We start from the raw sequence: 15,644 nt of genomic DNA, 5'->3' as shown, positions 1-15,644 counted from the left end.
AAACTATTTCATTGTTTGACAGTAACTTAAAAATTATTTTTAATATATTTGAATGGTGTCATAAATATAAAATTATTGACATTCCAAAAGTATAAATTCTATAAATAAGATGATGAGTAAATATAAAAAATTTTTTATATTATATTATTAATCTAGATAAACAACACATATGCATTTGAAATAGAAAATAAATAGCTAATGAATATTAAAAATAGTACATTAAATTCAAAGATAGGATATTATTGATAATGAAATATATATTAATTACATTTAATTTAAATTAATTTTTCGGATTATATATTTTTTAAATATATAATTCTTAGAACCAAAATTTCATTCAAAACATAAAAACATGTGAATATATTTACGAAATGATAATTAGTATGTACTATGTATACAAAAATGTGGTTTAAGTAAATTTTCGAATTAAACATCCATTATTAAGATAACAAGTTTAATAATTAAACTTAAAAAAAACCTGTGCAATTATCAACTGTGGTCACTAAATTTTACCAAAAGCTATATTCTGAATATAAATAAAATCAGAATCTTTATTTTTCCTAAGTACCCTTCTTTTAAATGCGTATCTTATGATAATATATATTAAAAAGAATATTTTCACTATAATAGATTCAACAGTCACAAATAAAAAAAAATTAAATAGTTAAATAATACAATATATTAAATCTTTGCCAAGAAATATATTTTCTATAAATGAAACATAATATAGTTATATTATTTTTCAGTATTAAAATAACGTTACAAACATTAAGTATTGAATTATTTTAATTAGGATATAAAAAATATGTAAGCTATAGTACCTAAAATTATTAAAAATAATTAAAATTACTAAATTCATTTTATTTCAGAATTTTTTAAAATATAAATATAAACAAAATGGTATTATGATTACCTTCTTTGATATTTGATTTTCTTGATATCAAATTATTTTAAAATATGAACATATTTTAAAATAATATTTTAACTGTTAAATATCATGTTTCGTTTTTAAGTTAAATAGATTTTTCATTAATAAATTTTAAAATAGTTCTTAAAATACAATGAGCTAGATATGAGTATATAAAGTAATAATAAAAATTTTAAATTCCACAATTTAATTTCACCTATAAATAAAATATAACGTGTCGTTTATCAAATATATAACTTGTATAAAATCTATTAAAATCGAAATTTGTAATCGTCCATATGTAAAATCAAAAATTAATTTATAAGGTTTTGCGACTGCAAAAGTTGCGATACTGGAACATCATTTATCATTTAACTAATAGAATTAATTGAAAATAGAAGTATATAATTGTAATTCATTTAGTATAATAATGCGTCTTTTGAGAAAAGAATATATTAATATTACCATTTTAAGCAGGAAAAGTGAGAATTTTACTGCGACAAAGCGACTAAATATATTTATATTTTAATAAGAAATATCTTACAAATAATGTGAAAAATTTGTTATTATCGATAAGGAAAAAGTATTTTAATTATATGTATAATTGATTGAATATATTCAAAAATATTTATATTTATCTTTGAAAAAATATGAATCTGGTAAATATTTTGTTTAATTATTTACAGGGGATTGTTGTATTAATTTAGTATAGTCTTTTATAGAAATAAAAGTAGAAAAAACATTTTTAAAAAATAAGATAAAAAATTATATGATCTTTTTTTGTTTTACTTTTATATACTAATAATAAGATTTTAAAAATATTCTAATTGATAAATCTATTTTGCTTTTAGTTTTTAAAATAGTATTTCAAAATACTCGATATTGTTAATTATTATTTAATACGTTCATGTTTTGACGGATATCACTCTAATGAAATATTTCTTACGTTATAGTAGTGTTTAGATATTAAATAATAGTTTATATTTTATATAATTTTAATCTATAAAAAAATTAATAATTATCGAACTAATAAATAAATATTTGAAATTTTTATTATATTAGCAATAAAAAAATTTAACGCACGATTTTTAAAATGATTTCATTAAATCAAAGAATTAAATAATGTAATAAAATAAGTGAAATAATAATTCGTTAAAATATGAATATAAGTTAAAATTAATATTCTTTTTACAAAGATAAGTATTTCTATGTATTTTCATAAACAAAGGCTTAAATAAGCACACCTGTAGTAAGCATATGTGAGGCGGAAAAAGAATATCATTAATATTAAATTTCAAATTCATAAGTTAAAAATTTATGTTTTGTTTTAATTTTGCATGTAAAATAATTTGAACAAATATTTGATGGTATCAAGCTATATTGTTGCCACTTTTTGTTTTTATAAACTTTTTATCCACAGAGTGCTGGCCTTGAACAATAGCATTACTATCCGAAACATGATCGATGGCTGATGTTGAAGAAGTACTATTTGTCCCTTGAATTATCGATTGGATTTCCAATACGGAATGTGGTGGTTGAAGATCTGAGTTAATCTAAAATATATAATACAGTATATTCATATTGATATATATTAAATATACAAATATTTTTTAATTACCTAAGACTTTAAATGTTAATGGCTTAAATTAAATATAAATAAATTTAATTGAAAGTTAGTTTTAATTTTTTTTTAGTTTTCACAAATAAATAAAAAACTTTATATATAATTTGAAAAATAATTATTTTAATAATAAATAAGTGTTTATTTTAGTAATAATATTGTCATTAGAAAAACTTAGTTTCTACTATTTCAATTTTCTAGTCGAAAATAAAAAATTACTAGTGTATTTAGCATATCATCAAATATGCTTAAATTATTGAATAAAAGTAATTTATAATAATTCTATTAAATGTGGATACTTCTTGAAATTAACTTCTATATTATTGTTATATAAAAATAATTTTTTAATAACTACAACAAATCTAGACAATAATAAAAAAAACATTGTTCTAGTATTTTTTTAATGTTGGGAGTAATCCAAATGTATTATATGCTTATGCATTAGTGCATTCTTCAGATAATTTAGAATTATATTATACTAGAAGATATTGTTAAATATAATGAATAGACAACTTCGATATATAATTATACTGAATTAGTAAATTAATGTTAGTTATTAAAAGTATAGTGAATATAATAAGTAAATAAATATATTCAGCTCTAGTATAAATTTAGTATTTGATATATATACAATAAATTTATTATAAATATTATTGTCATTTATGCTTATTTATATTGTATTTTGGCATAGGCAAATTACAATAATTTGATAATGCTGTGATAAGGCTTAAGGTCAAAGAGGTTTTATAGCTAAATAAAAATATTTTTAATTTAATTATATTTAATTTATGTTCGTTATATTGATTTTAAATTTGTTTAACCTTCTTAGATTTGAATATTTATTATTAATAATAAATTTATTAAATATCAACTAACTATATTCTAGTTTAATATTAAAATATATTAAATATTCTATAAATAGTAATCACAACTAGTATTTTGTTTTATCAATTATTATCATTGAAATATTAATAAAATAATAAAAACTTAAACAATATTTTCAATTAAAAATTATGTTTATACTTACGTAAATAATAAATTATTAATTCAAATTTTTATCATATATTTTTAAACATCCTATAAACGATTTTGATTTTATAAAAAAAGACTCCTCGTTCTTTTTTATCGTTAATAATTAAAACGTGTATTTACACTCTTTTATTTTCAATTAAGAAAATAAGTTACGTAGGAAGCATATTTTTATCTACAATTGGTACTACCTACTTTTTATTGGAATTTATAATAACGTGTTTAAATACGAGTTTATTATTATGTCATGAAAAAATATTTTGGAATTAGAAACTCGATACATAAATTTTTCATCTGTCTTCTCTGTTTTTACTCTACCACATGGTTATAAAAATATCGTTTATTATATTTGCGTAATTAATTTTTGTTAAGCTATATACAAGGGCTTTTTGGATATTTCAGGCTGTTATAATTTTTATAATCTTACAGGAATCTTTAAAAATCGGTGTTTACTGTAATAAAATTATCCACATCTCAAGCTACATGTAGATTATTTGTATTTTGCTTAATTTTACTGATAGAAAAAAGTTATAACATAGCAGAGAATTATTATTAAAATAATATAGATATTTTAAAATGAAGAGATTGTGTGACTAATTGTGTAAAGCGAAATTATTACACATCAATATGCTAATTTCGTTAGTAAGTTAACTAATATATTCGGTACTATAAATCACTTTAGTATTTAATGGAATAATATATAAATACTAGTAATTCAGATTTATGATATTATCAACTGACAACTTTGTTAAGCATGTTTTGTTATTTAAAATTTGTCTTTTATATCAATAAAAATAGAAAAAAATCATATTTACTCAAATCTTTATTTAATAAATTCAAAAATTCTGCACAGTTGGTCCTCGCTCTTTATAATATATTATTTTAGTAATATTAGAAACAAATAAAATTTAATTTAGTGATATTTCACATGTATGTCCTCGCATATTCAATTACATCTATATATATACAATCGTACAAACAAATATAATATATACATAAATTTTTTTAGTTGATATATTTAAACTTTTCATATTAGACATTTCTACTGGATTATATTTTATGATGCTTTAATTTTATTGTTCGTTATCGATACCGAATTGAACATAGCCATATAAAATATTCAGATTGAATCTGTGCTTGCAAAGTTATACTAAAACAGTAACCCATCTATACATTTTTTTATTTAATTAATTATACCTATCTTGTCAAATGTACGTATTACTAAAAAAACAAGGGAATAAATTTTTATCAACATTTCTGGCAAACATGTAAAAATTATTTCTAAAAAATTTAGAACATTTTTTTAGCGAAAAAATTTAGTCTTAAGCTTTATCAATGTTTCATTTGTATTTATAAAAATAAAAATAAATTATGATTTAGGAGATATCTTATGAAAAGTCTAAAAATCATAACGTATGTATTAATCAAATAAATTCTTTTTAAAATTTTTATATTTTTATTTTTTGTAACTCTTAATAAATAAATTATTAAATACTTTTAAAATTGAAAATTTGTGAGTAGTAAAAATATACATTATTGATCTATTATGTAAATTTATTTTAAATAAATTTTCAGTAATTTTTATATTGAATGTATAAAATGTTTCGTTAAAAGTAATGTTAGTCTGAATATTTGAAATTTTTTAATAAATTGGATAATTGTAATATTATAAATATTAAATTATGTAATTAAATTATTAACTAATCTAAATAAAGAATTTCAAAAATACATAAAAAGAAACATAAGATTAAATTGTAATCCTTATTATTACATAATAATTATAAATTAATGTATATCACCTTCTTAAAATAATTAGGTAAACAAAATAATAATTAGTATTAATATTTAATACTTTTTTTTTTAATTTTGAATTATTATAATTTGAGTTATTAATATTCATTTTGATACACACGATTTTTTATTATAAATTAAAAACTATTTGCATCCAGTATAGTAATTCAGCAAATAAATACACAGTAAATTAAAAATATACATTTAAACATATATTATTGCAAAATATAGAAATAAGGTTAATATAAATATAGGAACTATATAAACTTTCTAATAGAATCAACGAATTATAATCAAATTAAATTTCATTTTATATAAATTCTGGATATTTATAACTTTTAAATTGCTATATCATTAATAGATTAAAAGGTCAATAATATTGTTATTATGAATGATAATTAATAATAGTTAAAAGAATATTTATTCTTTAAAGAGATCAATAACTTTTGTTTTAAATTTTCAAACAATATATGATATATGTGTGTATAAATATTTGTAATAAATATTAAATAAATACAAATTTATTTAAAAGTTATATTATTTATAAGATTATACTAATCAATTATAAATTGTATTATATCTTATTTTTAAAGTTTGATGAAGCTCTTTTTTTATTTATGTTTCATTAATGTTTTTCACAGTTTCAGTAATGATTTTCATAATATTTAAATCTTAAAATGTTACAAAAATTTATCTTTCATCTTTTTATAATTTTATAACATTAAAAAAAGTACTATTTGCAGTTAATAAAAATAAAGGATAACTTAAAACAGAAATTGTATTTTAAATCGGATCGTGAGAATGTATCTATCTAATGATGTTTATATATCAGCCAACTTAGTATATGATTGCTTGACGGAATCAAATGGATGATCGTTTTTGATTATTTTTTAAAAGTATTTTTTCATACTCTATTTCTCATTTGTGCGCGTGTAAATACTAAAATTCTTAATTTTTTAATTAAAATAAAATAAAACGGTTGATTTTCCAAAGTATATGCTTGCAAACTGTCCAAATATATATATATATATATATATATATATATATATAAATACTGTAATTTTGTATTTTATAAAATAAATCTTTTATCATGAATTTAAAACTCTACCATTGTCAAACTGCCGTTATTTTTATGTCATTTATATTGATTTCTTCTTATTCGTAAATATTATATATATATTATATTATATATATATAATTAGATTATATTAATATAAAATATAATAATAAAACTGTATGTGCAATATATAACAACATTAGTACAGAAATTCCGTTATTTAACATTTTCAAATAATTACCTCAATTTAAAAATAATTGTAAATATAAATAATTACCTGTCGTGTAATTGACTGAGAAGCAACAAAAAGCATATCACTAGTATCACTTCCACAGCTCGAACTTTCACTCATTTCTAATGAATGTTTTCTTGATGTACGTGGACTTGATAAGTTCCCCTTACCCGTGGTTCCTAAATGTACTATAGAACTTTTGCCGCATACTTGTGACTGGATATGCTCACAAATCCTTCTGAAACGTCGAATGTTTCCTGAACAATATAACAATATATTTTATGTTAAATTATTATAAAAATAACATTTGTGTATTTAACATAAATAGACAAATTTCAAAATGTAAAATAAGATACTTGCGGGACATAGTTCTCCGATTATAAAGATCTCCATTCATAATAACCTATTATTAATATTGTATTTGATATATGATGATTTGTATGATTATATGAAATTTTAATAATATATATTTTTTGATATACAAAAGATAAAAAATTAATTAGTACCTCAATCATTCACTAATTACATCTTTTTAAATATGTTTGAAAAATAATTGTAAAATTTTTCAATTTTGTTGCAATTACCTAATTCAAGTATGTTTAACTTACTTGAAATATCAAATTGACTACCTTAGAGAAACTTTGCTAAATCAATATATGTAAGAAGAAATGTTTTATCGAAACATAAAATACATGGACAACGTTGTAATAAGCAGAAAGAAGTGGAATATAAATTATTAAGAGCGCAGTTACTGTACCACAACTAAAATCAGGTTTCAAGTATCCTATCTATCTTTCACATATACCCGTATTCTAGATCCATTATTTATCTATTCATTGTGTATTTGCCATGAAATACAACATAATTGAGTAACCTAACGAAATAATTAAATACTGTTAATCTTATTGTTGCAAGGGAAAACATTTTTATAGAAATATCCAAAATGGACATATAAGAACGATAAACTTATGACAAGGTTTATCAAAAAAGAAAACTTTTTTGATAAATTTAAAACAAAATACAGCTGAAAATTTTAAATAGTTAATAGTACTTCCAAATAAAAATTTCTGAATTATATTCAATTATTTAAACAATAATAGTATATATTATAAAAAGTTTAAAAGCAGATTTGTCTATGAATTTCTTTGAACTAAAAGTTTGCATAGCTCTTTTACTTATAACTGATCGTATATTAAACAACACCTCTACCCACCAAAAGAAAATATTGAAAGAAGAAATATGAACATTATTGATTAAATTACGATTCTTAAAAATTTGGAATGGATATTCAAAAAATAATTGAAAATATTCAATATTAAAACCAGATTGCCTCGGAACAAAGTATTTTAATAATAAAATCAATTAGAATGCTTCTTCACGAGTAAAAACTGAAATTGAAAGATCGCGAAGATCAAGATTAAAAAAAATCAATACCTTCAAATATCATCATGATTCTCAGAGGTACATGGTGGGACTCAGACTTTGAAACACTAATAATAATTATAAAACGTTTCTTCGTGTGATTGTAGATTATGGCTGCTTTATTTACTTCCCAACACTATAACAAAAATAAAGTAAAAAACATTTAAAATATAGTATGCAAGGTTGTTTGGAACTATAGATCAGTTAAGTAACTATTTTTAGCAACAAAATTGAACTGAGCTCTTAATAAACCGTATATTTTATTGAAATGTATCCAATTCTTACTTATAGTCATTGCATTGATAAAAATTCTTTAAATAATTGATGAATAGCTTTTAAATTAAAATAAAATATTAATATTTGGAATACATATTATTAATAAAATTTTAATACCATAATTGTTCGAATTAAATATTATATCACAAATGATTAATGTAAATTTAGTTAAGTATCTTTCCTCCAAAACTTACGTTAATATATATTATGATGCGAAACATTAAATTCCATAAATATTTATGAATAATTGATAAACAAGTGAGAGATAATATCGAATGAAATAAACCTAAATTCTGTATAAATTAAACTATGTAGTACGATATTCTGAAGTAATTTTTTCTTTCTTAAAATTCACTAAAAAATATATACAGAGAATTTTTAAAATCAATAATAATTATTAAAATAAACTAATATCTATGAATATATCTGTCACTAAATATTATTTAAATTAGTCATACTTTTCTTTAATCTAATAAGATTAATGTAAAAGATAACTTCATTTTCGAAACATTAAAAGCTATTTTAAATCAAACTAAAACTGAGCTTAATAAAACTTAATAAATTTAATTAAACAAACAAACAAATAATTTAAATTATAGTTATAGTGTAGAACAAGTATATGGGTATACGCATGAGGATAACAAATTTATACCAAAATAAAAATAACAAACTTAAAATAGATTTAATTATAAAGACTGTACACTTGTACCTTTTTAAGATAACCAAAAACTATAAAAAGATAATCAAAATAATTAAATTTAGACAAATTAGATTATACAATTTAGACTTGTAATATATTATAAATTGTTAACTTTTTTAACATTTACGATTTCATGAGAATAAAAAATCATTTTCAAAGTGTAGAAGAGCTTAAAATTTGAAAGATAGTAAAATTTAATTAATCAAAACAATGAACTGAAATTAACATACTAAATCTTATTATTAAATCTTAGTAACAAAATTTTAATAATAAAAACCTATCAAAAGTTTATTTTATAGGAATGGTACATTATTTTATAATACCAAAATATTAATATTTTTATTCATGGTTCTGAAAATTCTAAAATTTAAGAAAAATAATTTTATTAATCTATATAATTTATTTAAATCTATAATCTATGTAAAGCAAAATTTATTTAAAATTAATTAACCACACAAAATAGTTAGTCATCTAATCTACGATTGTTTAGAATTAAATAAAGAAATTTTTAAAATATAATAGTTTTTTGTAAAATCTAATTGTAGAAATAATAATATGCAATTCCTTTGTTTATAATTTTTACTGAAGTTTATTTTTACAAAATAAATGAAGGTTAATTGGTAAGTTTTAAAGTTCTCTATTTAATATCATAAATAAAATAAAATTTGAATTTAAATATTCGCGAGACATAAATATTGAATAAATTAATGTAATTTTAACTTATTAAGTTGTATGGCATTATCTAATGCCAGAATGCTAGAAATATCTATTTCTACATGATATGATGATTCGTGACGATATTTATTTTCATCGATATACGTTAAATAAAAAATTTACTTAGACATAATAAATGAATATAATTCGCCTACTACGACATATTACGACAGGAAATTTGTTTTAAAAAAATTTTAATTTATAAGAACATATGTTCAATGATAAAGTATAAATAAGTAATAAATAATATTAAAGTGAATATTAGATATACATTATATTTAATTATTTTTCAAAATCTTTATGTTGGTTTTTTTATAGAATGTATCGATTAGTTAATATCAACGCAGTCAATTATTAATATCTATATGATTCTTTCCTTTAACCATAAGCATTAAAATAATTTGTTATTGAAATATTGAAACATCTTTAAATACATATATTTTCATAAATAAAAATGATGGGCATCGAATAAATAAAATATAAAAGATATTTTATTATGTATTTTTAATTATATCTAATTTTAAAAAAATTATAATAAAACAAATTATTTTTACAAATATAATAGGTATTTTTAGGATGTTCAAGAGACATATCGAGATATAATATTATTCCTTTTGAAATTTATATTTTTTAAAAATATTATATTTAAGTAAAATTATTATTCTAATTTTAAATTTTGCATATATGTGTTTTTCGTTTTTAATATAAAATAATATTGTAGTAACCGCGAAATTTTATAATTGTGTGGATATAAGTGTTTAAACTGAACATTACATGTAATTCCTAGCAATACATATTTCATGTATATTAAAATAGTTGTTAATTGTAATTTGATAATGTAATTATTTAATAAAAATTATTACGTTAATTAATTTAATGATATGATTAATACACCATTTTTATTTTCCTTGAAAAATCAAGATGAATATTTTTAATAAAGAAGATTCACAATACATAAATTCGGCATCTAACATCATTCATCTTATGGTACAAAATTTTTTTTAACTGTTACATGACTTACTTGGAGTTTCTAATCCCACTGTTTGTTAAGCTATATTTATTCCTTATATTACCTTAAATATAACGAATACTCATCAAATCAATAAGTCTGAATATATATTTTATTATAATTTGTTTTATAAATATTATACAAACATCATGATTTCCTAACAGTTTGAATACTTACTTTAGGTGTCAATGCTAGAGTAGAGTAAAAAATCGTTAAAAATTTGAGGAAATTAAAAAATATATAATATAAGTAATTGGAAAATTACAATTGAAAATATAAAATTACACTATAAAAATATTATAATTTAGTAAAAATTAATTGGAAAAATTTAGTAAAAAAAATAGCACCTATATAAAGTAGAACGAAATAACAATATTAACATTTGTGTAATTAATTTATAATAAATAGAATCAGAAATTGTTGTATTTCATTTTTTTCAAGTTAACAATTATTAGTTTAATAATTTCTTTTTTTTAACTAAAATGAAAATTGGTTATAATCGTTAGTAAAATAGATTTTATTTTTATTTTCTTTATGCAAAGTTTCGATTGAAAAATGGATGAATCTATTGTTATTGTATTAATAGTATATAATAAATTTATATAGTAGAAATATTATTAATATACATATAATTTAAATTATTAAAAAAGTTTCTTACCGTTTAGTAGAGTAAAAGTTATTGCGAATAGGGATTCCGATGATTGTTTTGATATTTCACTCAAATCAACTTGAAATCGAACCTGTCTTTGAAACATTACGGATCCAGCATTATTTCTTTTATATTCTACTCTAAATGACATAGGAGAACTGACATTGTGAGATAATTCAGCTATCTAAAACAGGATTAAGTTAATACTTTAATATATTTATGAATTTAAATTGTATTTAAATAATTGTTTTAAAAATATATAAAACAACAGTAATGCATTATTACATAATAGTACTAGCAAATAATATATTTGTTAATACTAATTATCCTTTATATTCTATGATACAAAAATTCATTATTTTGATTCTAAAAGGAAAATGATAACGAAAGTAAAGAAGCTAGAAAAAATAAAGAAAGTAAACATTTTTATTCTTTATTTACAGAATATAAAAAATATTTCAATACTACTTAGTTACTCGTAATAAAAAAAATATAAATTTTTAAACAAGTTTTAAATATTTTAATAAATTATATCGTAAATAGGATATTAACTTTAATAATTATAATTAAAGTGTATAATAACTAGAAAATAAAATAAAAAATATTATCAACAATTCAGAATAAAATGCTAAAATAGGTGAAAGTAATCATAAAACATGATATATTCAAGAAAACGACCCTTTATTGTATGTTCAATTTTGTCTGTAAATAAGCAAAGCATAATATATTCACATATTGGAATTATATATATCATTATCATTTTTAATATATCAAAATCTTCAAAAAATTTTATACAAATATAGTTATCTTATAGCATTGAGATTGAACACTCATTTTTCAGTTATATCGGGACAAAGTAGTAAGTCATAAAATTGAAATTGACAATACTAATAATTGGAGAACCAAAATTTTTGTTATCCGCATTATCGTAAAATTGGAAGATGTACAATTATGTAAAAAATTTATGGATGCAACTCACTATCGATTGTATGATTAAATATTAACGTACGTTCAAAATAAAAGGAAACTTTATCATTAATGATAAAAGACATCAAATGGTAAGGTTTTTGAATGAGACTGAGTATTTTTACACTAAATTCTAACTCTTTAAATGATATTTCTGCGCATTCAAATACAAAAAAAGAAAGAATATGTAAAAGTGAAAGAGTATATTAATTTTTTTTTTATCAAAGATTTTATAGAATTGTATATTAGTAGCATTATCAATAGTACAATCAATCTAGATGAATCAGAGAAGTATGGAGTGAGAAAAAAGAAATTTTACAATGCGATTTGCAAAAATGTAAAGAAGATAATATATAGATCATTATATTGGGTTATCTAATAAAGTACTTAATACAAAGAAAATCTGTATATGGAAGTAAATTACGAGTATTCAGTTAGTCTTGTGCTATTTATTATACAAATCCTCATTCCTTTTAAACTGTTATAGAAAATTATTTATAGTAATTATAGGAAGCTTATATTATAATCTTATATTTTCCATTCTGAAACTACTTTTTGTTATATATATATATGGTTTTTCGCAAAAAAAAAAAATATATATATATATATATATATATATTCAAAATTATTAATATATATTACAAGAATAATCATTTTTAAATTACTTGAAATATAACGTAATCTAATAATCCCAATGAAATATAAAATATAAATCGTTAATATTATTTAATAATTTTTAACATTATTAATTACAACTAATAATTTATAAATTTCGATATTAATAAATCATTTTATTAGTTTATGAAAGGTAACGTAATAATACAATGCATTGTTTTAACAGCTAAAATTATATTTAAAAAATGAGTTATAATTATTATTAGCATTTTCTAACATCATACTCTTTGTCACTTTTATAAATATAAAATTGTGTTGATCAAAAGAAAAAACATTATATACTACTATCATTTTGGAAACATTTTTCTATTTTAGTATAGTGATGCGTAGTTGAAATGCTCATTTAATTTGTTCATAATATGAATTTATTTATGATCAGTTCAAGAAATTGTATTTTCTTGAGTAACAATATATATACAGCTATAGTATACGGTGTGGAACGTTTTTAATCCTGTAAGTAATAATAGATGAAACAAATTAATCTATTACTACTGAATCATATCAAATAGATAGTTTGAAGACTGGCTGAAACGAAACGTATTCAAGTGCAGTTTTTAAATAAGACTATAATAAAAATAAAATAAATTTATTATACAAAAATATATTAACTTGTATTGCCAATTTAATTCGATGTTTTATATTCAACACAACTGTTTCTTCTAAATTTTAAATATTTGAACTAAATATTCAATAATATTATAAAGTTTCAATATGATTAATAAAACTTGTTTTTTACCTAACTTAAATACATATTATGAAACATATTAAAAAAATATTCAAATCAATCCTTTAATAAAATTAATTTTATAAATATATTCTACTGCATTTGTGTGAGAAGTAGTATTCTACTTATTAAATCTAAATAGAAATGATCAAATAGTACATTTAATATAAATATTAAGAAATAGAACTTTTTTATTGTTAAAGAAATGTATACCGATAAAAATGCATGAATTAAGTCAGCTTTGAGTGTAGCTAGAGGTTTTCCTTTTACTAATATCGTAAAGGTTTCATCTTTTTCTGTTGTCATTAAATTTCCAAACCATGATTTCTTAGTCAGTTCTGGAGATGATTCTGGAGTAAGTTGAGCCTATAAATAATTATAAATATTTTAAATTTTTAAATAAAGCAAAGAATAAATTAAATATATAAATTCTTACAATAGATATTTTTTTACTTAATTTATGTAATTTAGGGCTACATGATTATTTGAAGTATAGCTGTTAAAAAAATTTAACGGTGGAAAAAAAATAGAGTATTTTAATTCATAGATAATTATTAAAGATTATAAACATAAAAATGTTTTAATAAAGTAAAATTTCATATGAACAATAGAATGTATAACAATTACAATATTTTACAGGAACACTATCTTTTTACCGATTAGTAGCCAGTAAATGAACAATCTATATGCATATTTAATTTATAAGCGTAAGCGCTTATAAACTTTATGATTGCTGCGTATTTGTACAGTTGTAATTATAATTAGCATGAAGCATGTATGACACTGACATACCATACTCATATACCATATACAATATATATCGCTAATCTGCTCTCTATTCTCAATAGCTTTTAATAAATTTAATTCTTGATACGGGTATTTAAAATACTAATCAGTGAAAAAAAATTAAATGTAAATTACTACAGAACTTGTTACAGAATTATATTTTAAAAGTTTAAATTTAAATAATTTTATTTTTAATAAAATGAAAGGAAAATAAAAGCCAAGACACAAGGATACTAAGAGTGCTTAGATAGTAATTTCGCACATAATTATAGATTTGTTTTAATTACATTGTCTTTTCGTTAAATAGCCTAATCCTAGTTGCTCTTATAATTATAACATATTAATTTATATTATTATATATTATTACCATTCATTTCATAGTTGTCAGAGATTGAAGCCAGTTTCAAGATCGCCGATTGTCGGCATCGCCGGCCCTTTCAGATCTCAGATTTCTGTAAACACTTGGACGAGAATTTTTCGTCTACTCGTTATGTTTTGGTTTCAAGTGGTCCGTACTGTTTATATGGTCTTCGGGTAATAACATCGCCCGAAAGTTTTCTATGGGTATTACGCCCTACTTTTTCTTTCGTCGAATTCTCGAAAATTCTAGATTTTTCTTTCTACGCTTCATGTAAGATTCCAGTACAACGACGATGCTTTGTTGCCAGCTAAGTGAGCCGTCGCGTGGAAATATAAGTCAAGCACACGGCGCGCTTCCCTCTCTCACTGACCGGCCCTCTTGCTAACCACCCTCGTTCAACTGCGCTTGCGGCTAACATCTTGCTGTGACACGACCGCAGTGATCGACGATAGTGAACCGATCTAACCATCTACCAGTAGAAGCCATGGCACACGGGTCTCGATCTGCCCTCAGCAGGACAGCCATGGAACGGTCGGTATTTTCAGCAGAGCCGCCACGGAACGATTCAGCCTTCGATTCGTGTGCGTATTCAAAAGGCTCATACGCTCATTGTAATTCTACCTCGCGCCCACTTAACTTTAAGTAAGTAGTCAGTGTTTAGTATATACTGTGACAACGACACGTGGCCATATATTCGGCAGCCTAGTTAAAAATACACGTGTGCA

The 15,644-nt window shown here is 21.0% G+C and overlaps 1 protein-coding gene across 1 annotated transcript in view; it reads right to left on the bottom strand.

Annotated features, from left to right (window-relative positions):
- Positions 1-2,227: 2,227 nt before the first annotated feature.
- The window catches only part of sff (BRSK family serine/threonine-protein kinase sugar-free frosting), a 31,917-nt gene continuing 18,500 nt past the window's right edge, over positions 2,228-15,644 (bottom strand). The window contains exons 10-13 of the mRNA XM_011497330.1: positions 13,986-14,138; positions 11,417-11,591; positions 6,683-6,894; positions 2,228-2,460 (exon numbers count right to left, since the gene is read on the bottom strand). Coding sequence (XP_011495632.1) covers positions 2,278-2,460; positions 6,683-6,894; positions 11,417-11,591; positions 13,986-14,138 — 723 coding nt within the window. The 3' untranslated portion in view covers positions 2,228-2,277. The remainder of the gene's footprint in view (positions 2,461-6,682; positions 6,895-11,416; positions 11,592-13,985; positions 14,139-15,644) is intronic.

This window comes from Ceratosolen solmsi, unplaced genomic scaffold (genome assembly GCF_000503995.2).
Source record: "Ceratosolen solmsi marchali unplaced genomic scaffold, CerSol_1.0 scaffold10, whole genome shotgun sequence".
Taxonomy (NCBI): domain Eukaryota; kingdom Metazoa; phylum Arthropoda; class Insecta; order Hymenoptera; family Agaonidae; genus Ceratosolen; species Ceratosolen solmsi.
The sequence above is the reverse complement of the archived record's forward strand: the minus strand, read 5'-3'. Positions and strand labels throughout refer to the sequence as shown.